Here is a 15,673-nt window from a genome sequence, read left to right as displayed (position 1 = left end):
TTAAATGATGATCTTAAATCTAAATAGTTTTTGGACATTGCTCTTAATGTTAGGGATAGAATACTGACATCTGCTGGTTTGTGGAAAAACTTTAGAAATAATAATTAAAGAAAGAAATTGCAATGACCACATATATCCAATAGAGGGCCATAGAGGCTCATTCATTTTCACTTCATTTTTCTTGATGCTTCAACTTCAGACAAGCTTGTTCCATGTTGCATAGGCTATGTGAAATTTTTTAGATTTATGCCAGTTTTGTTTATTTTATTTGCAAATTTCTATAAAAATGCTCTTTGTTGCAGTCACATACATTTGTGTGTGTGTGTTTGTGTGTATGAGATACAAAGTTCGTTCTACTTTTTATTTATGCTCTAGGACCAGACCTTGGTTTATTTGTAGAAATTTTCAGATTTATAATGGATTTACTTTTATTTTTTTGACAAACAAAATAAAAAAAAAGTAATTTTTTTCATTTTCCTATTAATTTTCAATGTGGGGTCACAATGGAAGCCCGTTTCCGGCACTAAATAAAAAAAAAAAAAACAGTAATTGCGACTTTTTATCTCAGAATTCTGACTTTATATCACGCAATTGCGACTTTTTATCTCAGAATTCTGACTTTATATCTCAGAATTCGGACTTTATATCACGCAATTGCGACTTTATATCTCAGAATTCTGACTTTATATCTCAGAATTCTGACTTTATATCTCAGAATTCTGACTTTATAACTCGCAATTCTGACTTTATAACTCGCAATTGCGAGTTTACAACTCAGAATTCTGACTTTATAACTCACAATTGTGAGAAAAAAAGTCAGAATTCTGAGATAAAAAGTCGCAATTAATGTTTTTTTTTTTTTTATTTAGTGGCGGAAACGGGCTTCCATAGGTCACAAACACCATAAACGGTAAAAAAAAAAATGTACACACCTTTAGAACAACCAAATCAAGCCCAGTTTTTGTGTGTGTGTGTGTGACATTAAAAAATTATATAGGTGACAACAACCTTCTAAAAATCTTGTAACTGTACTTTCAGCTGATTCCATCCAGTATTTATTTAATATTGGGCAACGGGGATATGGTGCTGCCCAGCCCTGGTGGCTACCTGGATGAAGTATCAATTGACAGCCGATGCGAGGTCATGGGAGATGAGGAGGGCCCTACCTCTCGACCACCCAGCCAACCAAGTAGGGCTGCAAATAACGATTATTTTCTTTATTAATCAAGTAGTTGTTTGGTCTATAAAATGTATGAAAATAGTGAAAAATGTCACAACATCAAGTCTTCAAAGATCTTGTTTTGTCCACAACCCAAAGATATTGTGTTTACTGTGAGACCGGAGAAAAGTAACCAGAACGTATTCACAAATGAGAGGCTGATATCATAAAACTTAGATTTTTTTTCAAGACATTAATCAATTATTAATTTATTATATATTTAATAGTTGACATCTAATCTGTTAATCAATTCATTTTGCAGCTCAACCTGCAGTACAATCAGCAGCAAATTTTTGATTTCCAACAGCTTCCACTGGCCATACTGGACCTCCACCCCCACGTCCGTCCAGAATCTTTACACGGTATGAAACCAAATAAAAAAATATTATAACAAATTGCCCACAAAATACTTTTTCCAATACTATGCATGCAGTTTGTATGGATCGTTTGTTGTATATCCTGCAAAACGCTACGAAAAGCTTTTCTTTACTTATGTCATGCACAGAAACACTGATAATAACCTATTTGTCAATTGTGTCTGGCTGGACAGCAGCGCAAATAACCTAAGCATTATCATTAACCCAGGGAATACAACTGGTAAATAAAACCTAATTCACAGGATTTCCATGAGTTATTTAAATCATTTCTTTGTGAGTTTGAGGAAAACCTAATCAAGGGCTTGACATTATTTTAAAGTAGATAGTAAATAGGGTTGTGCTGATAGACGATGTCATCGTCCATCGCAGATGGCTGACAGACATCACAAAGTTGAACCTGTATTGTGATTTGACCACCCTTTAATATACCTGTGTGGCCCACCCAAGTAAAGTTTATGTGTGGAAAACATTGAAAGTCCTTCAATTTGATGTTTAAGAAGATGTGGGAACCATGAATTAGTAGTAGAATGTGTTGCTTCAATAAATAATAGAGGGTTTTTAGGGCTGAACGAATTTGGAAAAAAATCGAATTGCAAATTTTAAATTTGTTTTTTTTTTTTTTTACCAATATTGCGATTGCGATTTAATATGCGATTATTTTTTAAACTCTTTATCTTCTGTATTATTCAACAATACATCATTGTATAGTAATGGTGGAAATCTTTAATTGGTACCTCACGACAGTGTTGCCAAGTCCTCGGTTTTCTCGCGGAATTGGGCTACTTCTTCACTGTTGCCGCGGGCTGTTTTTCATGGTTAAAGCGACCATAATTATGTGATATTTAGCCCCGGGAATGCGAATTTTAGCAGGCAACCATGCCAAAAAAAACACATATTTTACCCCCCAAATTAGATTTTTACCGGGGAAGCCCCCCTGAAACGCGATTGGGTTTGTTTTGAGTAGCAATTGGGCGGGTTTTATTGTGAAAACCTGGCAACCCTGCCTCACGATCCGATTCCAATTCTGGGAGTCACGATCTGATTCCAAAACAATTCTTGAACTTTTTCCTTATTAATTATTAATATTAATATTATGAATTTATTAAAAACGTAAAATGTTTTTTATTATGATATATGTAATTATAAGCTTTTTAAAACACGAATGAAGCCTTCGTTGAGCATTTGTAAGGAAAATACCAGCGGGCGAGAACACACAATGTAAGCGTGATATCAAGCAAAGTTTCTCACTGCGCATATCCTGTGCAAAGAAGCCTGCGAATGTCATTTCAATTCACCCCGTCAACCTTTCGGAATGTTATGAAATATTATTTTATGGTTCGTGTGTGATTTTGTGTGTGTGTGTGAGAGAGAGAGAGAAAGAGAGAGAATGGAAGCAAATCAGAATACGGGTGTTTCTAAAACACACGCAGCGCCACCGCGCACCTGCAGTTAAAATCTAAGCTCAGAATCGATCCAGAATCATTGGAGATGATAGTAGCCTATAGTATGAACAACACAATATTAGATAGATCAAACACAAACAGTTTTTTTCCCCTTTTAGGCCAGGCATATGATATGTGTAGCGTGCCAAGTTGCTTCTTCTTCTGCAGACTTTACTCTCGTGTGTCACGTGACCAGACTGTAATCGCAGCCTTTGCGGTTAGGAAATTGTGTTTTATCATATCGCGATATTATCGCAAATGCAATTAATCGTTCAGCCCTAGTTTGTTTGTAAAAATCGGTCTCTCTCTGCAACCCCACCACACTACCCACCCCTGTGTGTCTTTCTCTGTGTCTTAAAAGGAACATATCCATTGGAAGGGTGGAGAGGGGAAATCTAATTTTGGATGGCACCACCTTGTACGTGGAGTTCACCAGTCAAGAAGCGACTGTGCCAGCCATGACCTTAAAGGTCAAAACAGAGCTCAACACAGAGGAAAATGTTGTCCTGTGCGATGGACAGGGCAATCGTCTGGCGGAGTCAAGCGGGACAACTGGTACATTAGAGTATTTTTGAAGTTTGTCCAACTCTGGATTTGTTGGAAATCTTTGTATTTGACTGGTAGTGTTACAGGTATTTAAATGGTAAATTATAATGTAATTTGATAAATTAATTTATTGACAACCTAGGTCCAGATGTCCCTCATCTGTTGCAAGCTACTAAGATGAGATTACATCTTGAAGCCATAGTGGATACTCTTTACTTATCCAAAATGTGTTAATTTATCTATTTCCCAGTGCCATGTTGGATATTTGAAACTGTTAAAGGCAGTCCACTAACATGTTCTTAATATATTCAAACAATACAACACAAAAAAGGCATAGTGTAAATGGCTTTAACAAACAGTGGACATAAATACTTTGTTGACACAGTGGTAATACTTATTACTAATACATATTTCAGTTGAGGACTACAGTCTGTGTGGCAATACAAGTCACCCACCTGGATATAAAACAGTTGTTCCCCTAAGTCTATTATTTATATTCTATGTCTCTATTTCATCAAAAGGGTCTTTGACTGGCATAACACTGTGGAGTATGGTCTTATGTTTCTCTTAGAAAACCTTCAGGTGATAAGCAGGTTCTCATATATAAATATTTGGTTAAAGCTTTTTACATTTCATGGGCTGTCCGTTCTTGCAGTTAGAGCCCAGCCTATTAAACTTAGGGTTTTTCCCTTACCTGATCCCTTTTTACCTAAGATACTTCTTCAAATTATAGTAACTAATTACAGATATTATAAATTATGGCTTTCCTGTAACTCAAACAGTAGAGTGTGGCGCTTGCAACGCCAAGGTCATGGGTTCGATTCCCAGGGAAAGCAAGAACTGACAAAAATGTAAAATGTGTACCTTAAATGCAATGTAAGTTGCTTTGGATAAAAGCGTCTGCCAAATGCATAAATGTAAATTTATAAATGCAGATCTGAATTAACATAGGATTAACATAGGTCAGGCTTGGCAACCTAATGTCATTATCTGTACAGATTCTCTCTAGAAGCCAGCACTGGGTGTAAACTGTGTCTTTGAAACCAAAAATCAATCAATGTTTGTTCTTTCCTGTAGGAGTGGCGTTTTGGAAACAAAACGCCAGAAAAATTGTTTCCATCAGTGAAAGCTCTTACAGCGAGCTACAGAGGAGGAAGAGGAGGAGGACTAGGTAATTAGCATTGCATTTACCCAAAAGAAATAGAAATGTCTAACAGATTATTTAAGATTTTACTTGATTTAAAGACCCTGTATATTGCTCCCAACCTGGTTACCTTAAAAAAGTGAAAATGTGAGAGACAAGGTGTCACAGTGTCTGGGTTGTCATGTGCTTGTGTTCTAGTTCTGTTTATTGTGAGCACATGGCTTGTCATGTGTTTCCCTTGTGCCATGTGCTCTCCTGTCTATTGTCTAGCCCCTCCCATCTTGTTATTTGATTGTTGGTTAATTTGTCCCACCTGTCCTTCTCGTTACCCTACTTTGTTTGTTCCCCTATTTAGCCTCATTGTGTTTATAGTCTTGTGCTGGAGTGTGAGTGTGGCAATAGGACGCACACGGGAGTGTGGGGAGTGTTGATCAGTTGGTTTGGGAGGCATTTTGGTTAAGAAGCGCCGAGTCCACTGAAAAACATTACGAGTGGAGTGTGGGAGAGGAGTGTGAGTGTGGGAGCTCTTCTGGGCTGTCACCTAATGAAGAGAAGACAAGGAACTTTATTGGAAGAAATGGGGAAACGTGACAAAGGAGTGAAAACGTAGTGATGGGCAGACCGAGGCTTCGTGAAGCACTGAAGCAGTTGAAGCAAATGTGTCATATTGTTTCGAAGCTTCGAATCAATCTGACACCCGTCTCTACGGCGCCATCTAGTGGTCATTTCCATGTGTTGATCTGAAATACCTTGACAATGATCCATGTAAAAAAAATTGTTTTTAACATCTGTCTGACAAGTACATGATCTTGGTTTTGTAACCTGTAGCCTCGTCATTGTAAAGAACTATATATATTTTGTTTGTTATACAAAATGAACATTAATAAAATAAATAAAGCCACAATGTGTCACATTTGTCACAAAACATTTTTATTCAAAAATATGAATTGCTCTGCTGTTGAAGGACTCAGCTGACTTCTTTTTTTACATATTTCTCCAGCCTTTGAAAAAATCCTCTCACAAGGGACACTTGTTGCTGGCATGCACAAATATTTTTGGATGACGTAAATACATGGATGATGTATTGTTGCAGAAGGCTAGCTGCCTATCACAATACACACATCTCACTTTATTTGGTGCTTCCAAATGGAAATGCTCCCACACCACAGATGTACGGCATCTCTTGCGTGCAGCCTCCATTTTTATATATTCTATTAATATATCTATCTATATATCACCTATGAATCTATATCTATATAATTCTATATATCTAACTTATGCTGTGCTATCTATCTGTCACTATCTAACTTCGCCTATATGAATGTGTCACTATATCTATACTATATGTCACTGTCTATACCTATCAGTCAATATATCTAATTTAAATCTAGCCTAAATATAACTAACCAAAGCGCACTATAAATCTCACTGCTATCACAAAATCACTGCTATCACAAAATCACTCTCCTCTCACAAAAACCCACGAGGTGAAGATGGATTTACTTCACTTTTAAACTGTGGTGAATTAGGTTTACAGATGTGTGACTGTGTGGCTTGTTCCCGCCCCCTTTAATCAACGCAGTTTCGGAAGGCGCCACCTGATGAAACACTTGAAGCTTCATTTAGCCATAGTCACGTGACATAGGTGTTTCGAATCACAGTTCGGAGCAGTGTTTCGAAACATCTGCGCTTCGGGATCTCGGCAAAGCCCCGAAACGTCTGTTTCGCGTCTGCCATCCCTATGAAAACGATGTCGGGTAGACAAAGCTGTGCTGGAAATGGGCCAGAATGGGCTAACTCGGATGACACTGAGAGTGAAGATCATATGGAGTTTAGTCAGGAGAGAGATAGAATAAGAGAGAAACGGGGTGGTGAAAGTGGAAAAGAGGGGTCAAAGAAATTCAAAGGGATGATGACTAAAGTGGATGGAAAGGATGATAATCTGAAGATGGATGATGAGTGTAAAGTAATACTTAGATTTGAGGAAGAAAATGGAGTGCTTGGTATGAATCCAGTGAAGTTGACTACGATATTAAAAAACCAAGTGGGAGATGTCAAAATGGCCAAAGTTTTGAGGGATGGAAACCTTTTAATAATATGCAAAAATGAAGATCAAAGAGAAAGGGCCTGTAGAATGAAGGAGATAGGAAGGTTTAAAGTAAGTAGCGTTAGTCGCGTGGAGAAGAGAAACATGTGGAATAGGGGGGTGATTTGGGGGATCCCGGTTGATGTAAATGTGGATGAAATAAAAGCAAACTTAAAAGGAGGGAAAGTGAAAGATGCCCGAAGATTCAACAGTATCTGTCTGCAACCTGCAAGACTTCAAGTTACGCCCCTTCAAGTTACGCCCACTTCAAGCTACGCCCACTTCAAGTTACGCCCCTTCAAGTTACGCCTACTTTCAAATTACCGCGAGAGCGATTAGAGAAGTTTCGCATGCTTTTAAATCGCTCTCACACGCGTTTAACATAAACTGAACATACTCGAGTTAATGAAACGTACTCTTAGCTGTTCAAGAGCGTTTAACAAACTGAACATACTTGAGTTAATGAAACGTACTCTTAGCTGTTCAAGAGCGTTTAACAAACTGAACATACTTGAGTTAATGAAACGTACTCTTAGCTGTTCAAGAACAGAAACCTCTGAGATGACATCTTCAAAATGCTTGTTTTGTCTGTATACAGTAAAGCAAGCAGCAATATGCATTAGTGGCAAGGTATTGATAATGTATAGCAAGAAACCATTTTGCAATGTATCTTTTTTTCCATTAATTGTCCCACCACAACTACTTTGGAGCAATCACTAATATAGCTATCCTTTTGGAAATGGGCTTTGTGAAAAATATATATACATTTTAAATAAATACATGTCATATTGTATGCCTGATGTGCTCACAATTAATTTTTGACAACACTAATGAACAGCTAAATGCAATGCTGTCAAACACATCTTATGATACTTTGAGAAATTCACTACAAGCACACTCATCACAAATTCTTTTAATGAAGGTCATCAACACAATGCAGGTTTATGCAAACCATATAAAATTAGATTGTGCCTCCAGCTGCATTAAAACAGTCCATGCTGCAGTATCCTGCAAAATCATTGTTAGAGTAGAACCCTTTAAGTTTTCCTCTTTGTCCACATCCCCAGTATCCTTCACAGTCTTTGAACACATCATCGCATTGAATGCAATGGGAGATCAAATAGGGAATCCGGTAGGTCCTTCTATACTCCTCTGAAAAGGAGTTCCAGTCTACCACACCTATTGACAAAAGAAGAGAAAGGTTAATGTGTAAAATTAAAAAAAAATAATATTAATAAAATAAAAATGCAAAAAAATTAGTGTGCCACCACTACAAGAAAATTCAGAAATGAAAAGAACGCTTATTGCCTAAAACAAAAAGCATTGTAGAATAGCATAGTGTAATGTTAATAACGTAGAGAATGTTATATTATGATGATCAAAATAATTTTAGCACTAGAACCTTGACTTGAATCATAACTTAGGCCCACACAGACAGATAAAGAACAAATGTAGAATCGTCACACAAAAGCACCACAACTGCACAAAAATCACAGAGGAAAGTCATATACTGGTATAGAAAATAATAAATTAGGCAACATCTCTGTACAACATGGATTTACATTTTAATAATGGCAAGTGACCACTCCAAAGGCCATCTAATGTGTTGTGTTGCTGGGATCTGCGGGACACAGATTGACAAGCACTGCGAGTTTGTGAGTGAGTTACTTTCACCTATAGATCAGAGGTGCTTTACCTCTAAAAATATGGAAGGAGGGCTGAAGGAAAGAGACAAAACTTACTGTCAAGCCAGCAGAAGTGTGCTTCCTTCAGAAAGGATTCCTCTCTCACTATCCTCCAGAAATGAGTGCATGTGAGAGCAAGGGTACAAATTGCAGGATCACCATCTTGAAGCACCACAAGGATGAAGATCATCTGCAAAATTTCCTCAGGCAGCTGTGAACATAAAACATGAGTCACTACAAAATCAGTAGGCTCAATAACAGGTCTCCATCATCATCATCATCATTGACCAGGAAAGGGTGAAGGACCACTCTTATTAGGAATGTTCTGTAGCCTTCACATTTGTGTCCTGAAAATAGCATGTACTGGAGGTCTTCAACCCTGCTCCTGGGGATCCAATGTCCTGCTGAATTTATTTCCAACCTACTTCAGCACACCTGCCTGTGATTTTCAAGCGATCCTGAAGAGATCAGGTGTGTTTGATTAGAATTGGAGCTAAACTCTGCAGGATAGTGGGTCCCCTGGAGCAGGGTTGAAGACCTCTGCCATATATGTAGTTATTGTTGCATCTTGGATTAAGCTACAGAATATAAGAAGTGGCAAGGTGGCATGTCTACACGGAGTGCACATATAACTAACGAAGATCCTGTGAGCGAGTTTAAACTGTGGCATATAGATGTGCTTCACAGATACATGCCTGCAAAATGCCAATACCCTCCGGTAAGGACTCAACTCTGCATGGCTCCTTCGCCTTGCATGGTTTTATGGGGACAGGTTCCTTTAAAACAAGGGAGTGAGATGCATATTACATAATAGCTTAGTACATGTAAAGCACAAGAAAGATGATCACTTTAGACCAGGGTTATTCAAATCTTGCCCTGGAGGTCCAATGCGCCGCAGAGTTTAGCTCTGACCCTGATCAAACTCACCTACCTGTGATTTTCTAATGAACCTGAAGACATTGATTAGCATATTCAGGTGTGTTTGATTAGGGTTAAAGCTAAACTCTGCAGGGAAGTGGATCTCGTGGGCCAGATTTGAGGATCCCTGCTTTAGACCAAGTTTTTGGGCCATAATTCTTACCATGGTGACCTCATCATATTTCCTCTTCCTAGGGATGCGGAAAATTGGGTCCAGACTTCCCCTGGCCATCTGTATTCCCTGCTCTGTAAAGTGAGCAAACCTCCGGCCATGACTGTAGTAATAAGTTAAAATAAAATAAAAATGTTTACCTTGCTGCCCCAGATTACTGCTAATAATAGTATCTTGAATTTATCTAAAAAATTTTGAAGACACTGGTACCCTTCAATCTCAAGATTCTCCACCAACATTGTGCACCACCACCTCCTTAAGCACGGCATGTCATGCTGAAGAAAAGAACAGAGTACAATACATTTACAATTCAAGATGCAAGTTAAGTTAATTTTGAGGCCCAACTCACTTTTCCAGTCCGAAAGGGCTTAACTGGCCCACTTTATATCAAGCAAAAAAGGATGGCAATCCCTGACTTAAACCCTCATAGCAGCAAGAAAATAAAAACTCCCAAAAAAAAACAAAGGTAAAGGGGGAAGAAATATCAGGAAGGACCACAGAGGACTTCCTGGACCAAATCAAAATCCAAATTCTACATATTATAACCCATATCTATATGAGCATTGACGTTATACTTACAATTGTAAAATCAAATGGAGCCTCCATTACAGCATACCAGCAGTACTGCAAATATAACAAAGTTGTGTTTGTACTTAAGTTGTAATTCTTTTTTTTTTGTGTGCATGTGAATTCAGCAAGCTGAATGAAAAGAAAGAGAGAATCCTCTTTCACAACATTATGTTTAATATTATGAATACCATTGCATTAACAAAAACTACTTTAGGTGGAACTGAGGAGAAGGGAAAAAACTAAAGCTGCGTCAGAGAGCACTGACCCTATGCTGCCATCATTTGGGCCTTATTCCATTAACACAAGTCCAATGCCAGTAAAGTAAAGAGAAAAGCTGCATGTGTGAAAAGGGCTATAGACACCATTTATGGACATTTTGTGAGAGAGCATGAATTAAATTTACTGGAAAACTTCACTCACCATCATCATGAAGACTCCACAGTCAATGCCAAATTGTTGTTGAGGGAGTCCCTGTTTAAAAGAGGAAAAAAAACATGTTTAATAAACAGCAAACTACAAAAGTTTAAAGATTTACAGATTTGGGTTAGTGTGAAAGGGCCTTGCTTGGTGGTTTGAAGGGTTTGTAAGTGTAAAACGAGAAATAGTTAAAGTAGTAATAGCCCAAGTTGTGCCAAACCAATAATTAATAAAAAAAAAAAAAGTGATATGCAGATAAAATGTCCTTGATATTCTACCTCAACATCCAGGCCTGTAAATTCTGTCAATGGTCCAGAGACAATGTGCTGTGCAACAGACCTGATAAAAACAAAAAGGGCATCAGAAACTTCTATAAAGTACTGGAGCACACAAAGTTCGGTCGAGGAACACATTGTTTTTAAGCTACAGGATATGTTAGTCTGAGGAACACGACTGGCAAACAGCAGTAGTTCAAACAATCTGAGGAAGTCTTGTGAACACGACTAACATTTCAAACAATCTGAGGAAGTCTTGTGAACACGACTAACATTTCAAACAATCTGAGGAAGTCTTGTGAACACGACTAACATTTCAAACAATCTGAGGAAGTCTTGTGAACACGACTAACATTTCAAACAATCTGAGCAAGTCTGGTGAACACGACTAACATCATTGCAAACAGTTTGAGGAAGTCTGAGGAACACGACTTCCAACGAACATCTTCCTTTAGAAACCTTAAGATGTTTAGATAAGGTCCGTGTGCAAAGCCTTGTCCCATGACGGAATATAGGGAATCCAGGAACAGAACCTCTCTTTTAAGTGGCTTAATAACCTACAGGGAAAATAGTCTTGGAAATGAGTCAACAAGTCTTCACCATTACGACACAGCTAAAGTCAATTGCAGCCAGGATTACAAAAGACTAAAAAGAAAGGAGGACCTACAACTTAAATGTGTTAGCTTTTTTCAGTATGAATCCTTTCCATGAGTGGGGTTTTGTAATAAATACTAAAAATTCACTTACACACAGCAGAAAGTGCCCTGGGGTCCATAGGGGGAATATCAGGGCATCTTTCTTTTGGGGGTCCAACTTTAAGAAAGAAAATATAGCAAAAACTTAGCTCTGACTTTTAACACTTATTTGATCCATTATTTATTATATTTATTTTTATTAAATTTGAAAAGACATTTGAGGCTCCCTTTTTCATTTTCTCCATGTTGTACGACCTTAAAGTGTTGTCATCTTGTTGTGTGTTGCAAGTTTATTTTGAAAAGCGTTGTATAAGATATAAGGGTTATCACTATTAGTTGAATGTATTATGGGTACTTACTGGAAGACAGAGGAAAGGGTCACAGGATGAGGGCAAGAGCCACGTTGGTGGAATATGGAGATCCACAATGTAAACATCTTTCCCCTGTAGAAGATCTCTATCAGTAATTACAGTAATTGTAATTCAAATGAATTTGTCACAAATATCTGTATAAAATGACAGACACACCTGATACTGCAACATTTCCATGATAAGCCTAAAGCAAGCATTTCCCACCTGGAAAAACAACACTTTTAAACCGCATTCCAGAAAAAGTACAATTACTTCAAAAATAAAACTAAAAATGTTCCCCACCATTGAATCCATTTCCCTTCTTAGTCCCAGGGATACAAAGTTCTCTCTTGTGAGGCACGTCTGACCATCTTTTACAATGATTTCATTCATTGGTCTGTCCTCATCCAGTACATAATTCACCTACACATTACACATTTTACAAAGAAATGCAAGCTGTGTCAAACAAAAAAACACTCCAGGCCAGGGATTAAAGCAAGATAATATTTGTGAGCCTGAAAAGTTATCCTGCAGGAAATGTGAAAATGTAATGATTTTTACATTAATTTAAAACGGCTCTATGCCTGAAATCAGGCATGGTGCCTGATAACTTTAAGCTCTGAAACTTAAAGAAATGCAACAATACAAAAGAAAAGACAATACAATAACATAAATGTGAAAAGAAATTGTGATAAAATAATGCAACCACATACCAAATGCTCTTGAAGGGGATGATGCACTCCTAGTGTCCATGAGGCGCGACAGGGTCTAAGGTTTGATGTCATAGTCAGAGCCTCGCACTGCTCCCCACAGTGGTCTGCCATGTCCACATCTGTAGGGACATTCACGTGCACTGCAAGACAATGACAGTTCTAAGCATTGACGGTGATAAGATGTTTAAAAAATATTTTATTTTGGATTATGTAGGCAAACAAACATTTAAACAATGTTATCCTTCTGTAATGTTTTGTTGAACGGTAGTTGCCAAGATGCAGGCATTTTTTATGTATCTTTGTTAATTTAAGTGCTAGTTGTTCTAAAACAGATCTTAATGTAAATGCGTCAAAATAAGGAAATTAAAGTATAACTACCCAAAGTGGCTTTTCCATGTGCGTCAAGGGTGATATCTCCATGAGAAACTTGTTTAAAATCCTCCATTGTCTGCTGGTTGACTTTCTCATTGTGGTGATGTAAAATGTTACGCATAAGGAAGATGTGGCTTGCTGGGGAGAGAGAGTTCATGAAGTAGTTGTTCTTTCGCATGCCAGAAAACAGCTGCTCCACTGTTTGGGAGTTGACCCACCCACATAGCTCAGGCACAAGTCCAATTAATCTCAGAGCATCCTTTTCATCTCTTGTGTTGTACTGATGAAAAGTGTCGTACAGTGCATAGTGTTCTGAAGAACCAGTTGCAGGATGGCCATTAAGATCCGGTGGGTGTTTTTTTAACTGCAACCATGGCAAATTCCTTTTAAGTTCCCCTCTCTTGGCAGATGCAATATTCTCTGGGGTAGCTGCAACCACTCTTCCTTCATAAGGACTGAAGGGCAGTCTCTCTGGTTCCCGAAGGTTAGTATGAGTTACTAATCCCCGAGCAAAATCATAGATAACAACGTTTGGAAAATGTTGGAAGGAAAGCAACATATCTGCATAATCGCGTGGGCTTTCAGCTCTTATGTTGAATTTTACTGAGTTCACAATGCCACAAGGACACATGATCACTGCCCAGCCACCTTGAAATGGAAATACACACGATTAGCTTGACCATTAACCTAGCTATCTTCAGGTACACGTACAGACACATAGTGACATGTTTACAACAATTAAATATTCTCTTATGTCATTACATAAATAATAGAACTACATATATGTAGGACACTTACCAGATGCTCCCCAAACTTTTTGGAACACTTTGTCATAAGTGCTTCTTGTTTTCATCTCCTCCCTCAAACGGAGGAGAAGATCCATTTTGGAGCCCTTTGAGTCAACGCCACATTCTTTAACAAGTTTTCTCAAGGCATCAACCTGTGTAAAAGTAGATGCAACAACAGCCAATAATTAAAAAGCAGGGTACATCACTGCAATCTTCCATGTGTTTTTTGCATTTAGTAAATAGTCAAATCAGGAGCGGTTTCAAAAACATCCAGCAGAGTAGACATCCAGTACAACAATGTACTTAATGTCTATAAATAATAATAAAAAGTTCAGTGCATTGCTAATACATTTACATAATTTCAAAATTCACCTTTAAGTTCATTAGTTCACTTGACAGCCGTTCTTCTGAAATGTCTATGTCTGCCTGTTCTACAACAGACTTCTTTGCTGCGAGTTTGGCATACTCAGTGTTGAGTACTTTTTTGCTGGCTCTGGTGAGAGGCCCAATCCATGGTGCCCATTTCACATAGGAAGGTGAAACTTTACATGGATTCTCACGGTTACCTTTGTAGTTTAAAAACAAAAGCTCTCTTAAATGTTATTGCATTTAATACAATTTATGGCAGTTAAAATTATATGCACAATCATCCATGGGACTAGAAAAGCATGCACATACATAGTTACAGGCAATTGTAGACAGATAGATACATCTTTTGGAAAACTTTTTAAAATATGGCTGCAGAATACTCCCTTTTACAGAAAAATGTCTATCTATAACTTACTTTGTAAAAAGCCTCTGCAAACAATTTCTTGGTCAACAGATTGCCAGAAATCTTCAATGTCAACGTGACCATCAAACTGTGGCGGGGGTTCTTCAATATCACTCACTGTAAGACATTTTGCTCAAAATCAGTTATTTGGCAGTACTAATCATGACGCATGTTAAGAGAAGAGAGACCACTACCTGGCATGCTAAAAACTCCCTTCTTGTGCAAGTCCATTATCACTACAGGTGGATGGACTCCACAGTGCACACATGAAAAATTATAATTGTGTTCTGTCAACGCCTCAAAGTGAAGATAACCATGAAGAATGGAGTCATGGTTCGGATACTTTTTTTGGTTTGTCTGTTCCAAGATGTCCAAGGCCCTGCCAACTGCAGTGTGATTCTGTAATAACATTTGAAATTAGATCACGCCAGATTACAAGTCATGTTTGCTTTTCTCTTGACATTATGTGAGTTTACAAAACAGGATTTTCAGGGAGACACTTTAAGAGCAAGTGCTTATATATGCTTATATAGACTTCAAACTATCCAAATTCCTACATAACTGAATTAAAATAATTATGAAAATAGTACATGAGAAAAACATGCAAGTCATGTGTTTATTAAAATAGGATGGGTGCATTAAAAAGTTGCATGAATGCAAAAGTGACCTGTACAGACTGTCTCAAGAACAGGCAAAGATGCAGTGTTAATATTGTGTGGTCATCGAAATTGTGCAGCCCCTCAGCCCATTCCTGGTATCGGTAAAAATGTCCACATACACCACACCTTTTACAGTATGTGTTCACATCTACAAGGAAGAAAAATAATACTGTATTAGTCATGGGATAACTGTAAGTTTTAATTTGAATTAACAATTTAACTGTATGTAACTGGCCTGTACTTATGAAATAAACTTGCTATCTTAAAGTAAAACTTTAATTAGACTAGGCCTTGTAAATATTAAGAAACAATAATGTATTCCTAAATAACACACACCTTCCAGTATGCCAGTAAACGTGACAATCTTTGCTCTTTGTGTAATAAACACTGCATGAAAAGTGGGATTTTCGACCCCATAAACGCCTGTATACTCCTGGAAATCTCCCTAATTTTCGGCAGTTTTCGACAATTTA

At 37.8% G+C, this 15,673-nt stretch overlaps 1 protein-coding gene across 1 annotated transcript; it reads right to left on the bottom strand.

Annotated features, from left to right (window-relative positions):
- Positions 1-7,707: 7,707 nt before the first annotated feature.
- LOC307122375 (HMG domain-containing protein 3-like) lies at positions 7,708-15,579 on the bottom strand. The gene is made up of 20 exons (XM_079846366.1): positions 15,537-15,579; positions 15,209-15,348; positions 14,736-14,940; positions 14,554-14,658; positions 14,142-14,335; positions 13,780-13,921; positions 12,988-13,629; positions 12,610-12,749; positions 12,200-12,319; positions 12,074-12,121; positions 11,906-11,989; positions 11,599-11,664; positions 10,855-10,915; positions 10,580-10,630; positions 10,169-10,213; positions 9,800-9,864; positions 9,581-9,692; positions 9,195-9,275; positions 8,557-8,710; positions 7,708-7,993 (listed from the first exon to the last, which is right to left on the bottom strand). The coding sequence occupies exons 3-13, from the start codon at positions 14,770-14,772 to the stop codon at positions 10,856-10,858; spliced, it is 1,638 nt and encodes a 545-aa protein (XP_079702492.1). The 5' UTR covers positions 14,773-14,940; positions 15,209-15,348; positions 15,537-15,579; the 3' UTR covers positions 7,708-7,993; positions 8,557-8,710; positions 9,195-9,275; positions 9,581-9,692; positions 9,800-9,864; positions 10,169-10,213; positions 10,580-10,630; position 10,855.
- Positions 15,580-15,673: the final 94 nt, after the last annotated feature.

Source organism: Gobio gobio, assembly GCF_949357685.1.
Source record: "Gobio gobio genome assembly, contig: scaffold_149, whole genome shotgun sequence".
In the NCBI taxonomy this organism is placed as follows: domain Eukaryota; kingdom Metazoa; phylum Chordata; class Actinopteri; order Cypriniformes; family Gobionidae; genus Gobio; species Gobio gobio.
This window is presented reverse-complemented; position numbering and strand designations above follow the sequence as displayed.

Excerpts from the sequence above, each read along its gene's own strand:
- LOC307122375 (XM_079846366.1), bottom strand. The coding sequence starts at position 14,772 with ATGGACTTGCACAAGAAGGGAGTTTTTAGCATGCCAG. Across the intron at positions 12,122-12,199 it reads GAAGGGAAATGGATTCAATG|GTGGGAAATGCTTGCTTTAG; the intron begins GTGGGGAACATT and ends TTGTTTTTCCAG. Across the intron at positions 11,665-11,905 it reads ACCCTTTCCTCTGTCTTCCA|TTGGACCCCCAAAAGAAAGA; the intron begins GTAAGTACCCAT and ends TCTTTCTTAAAG.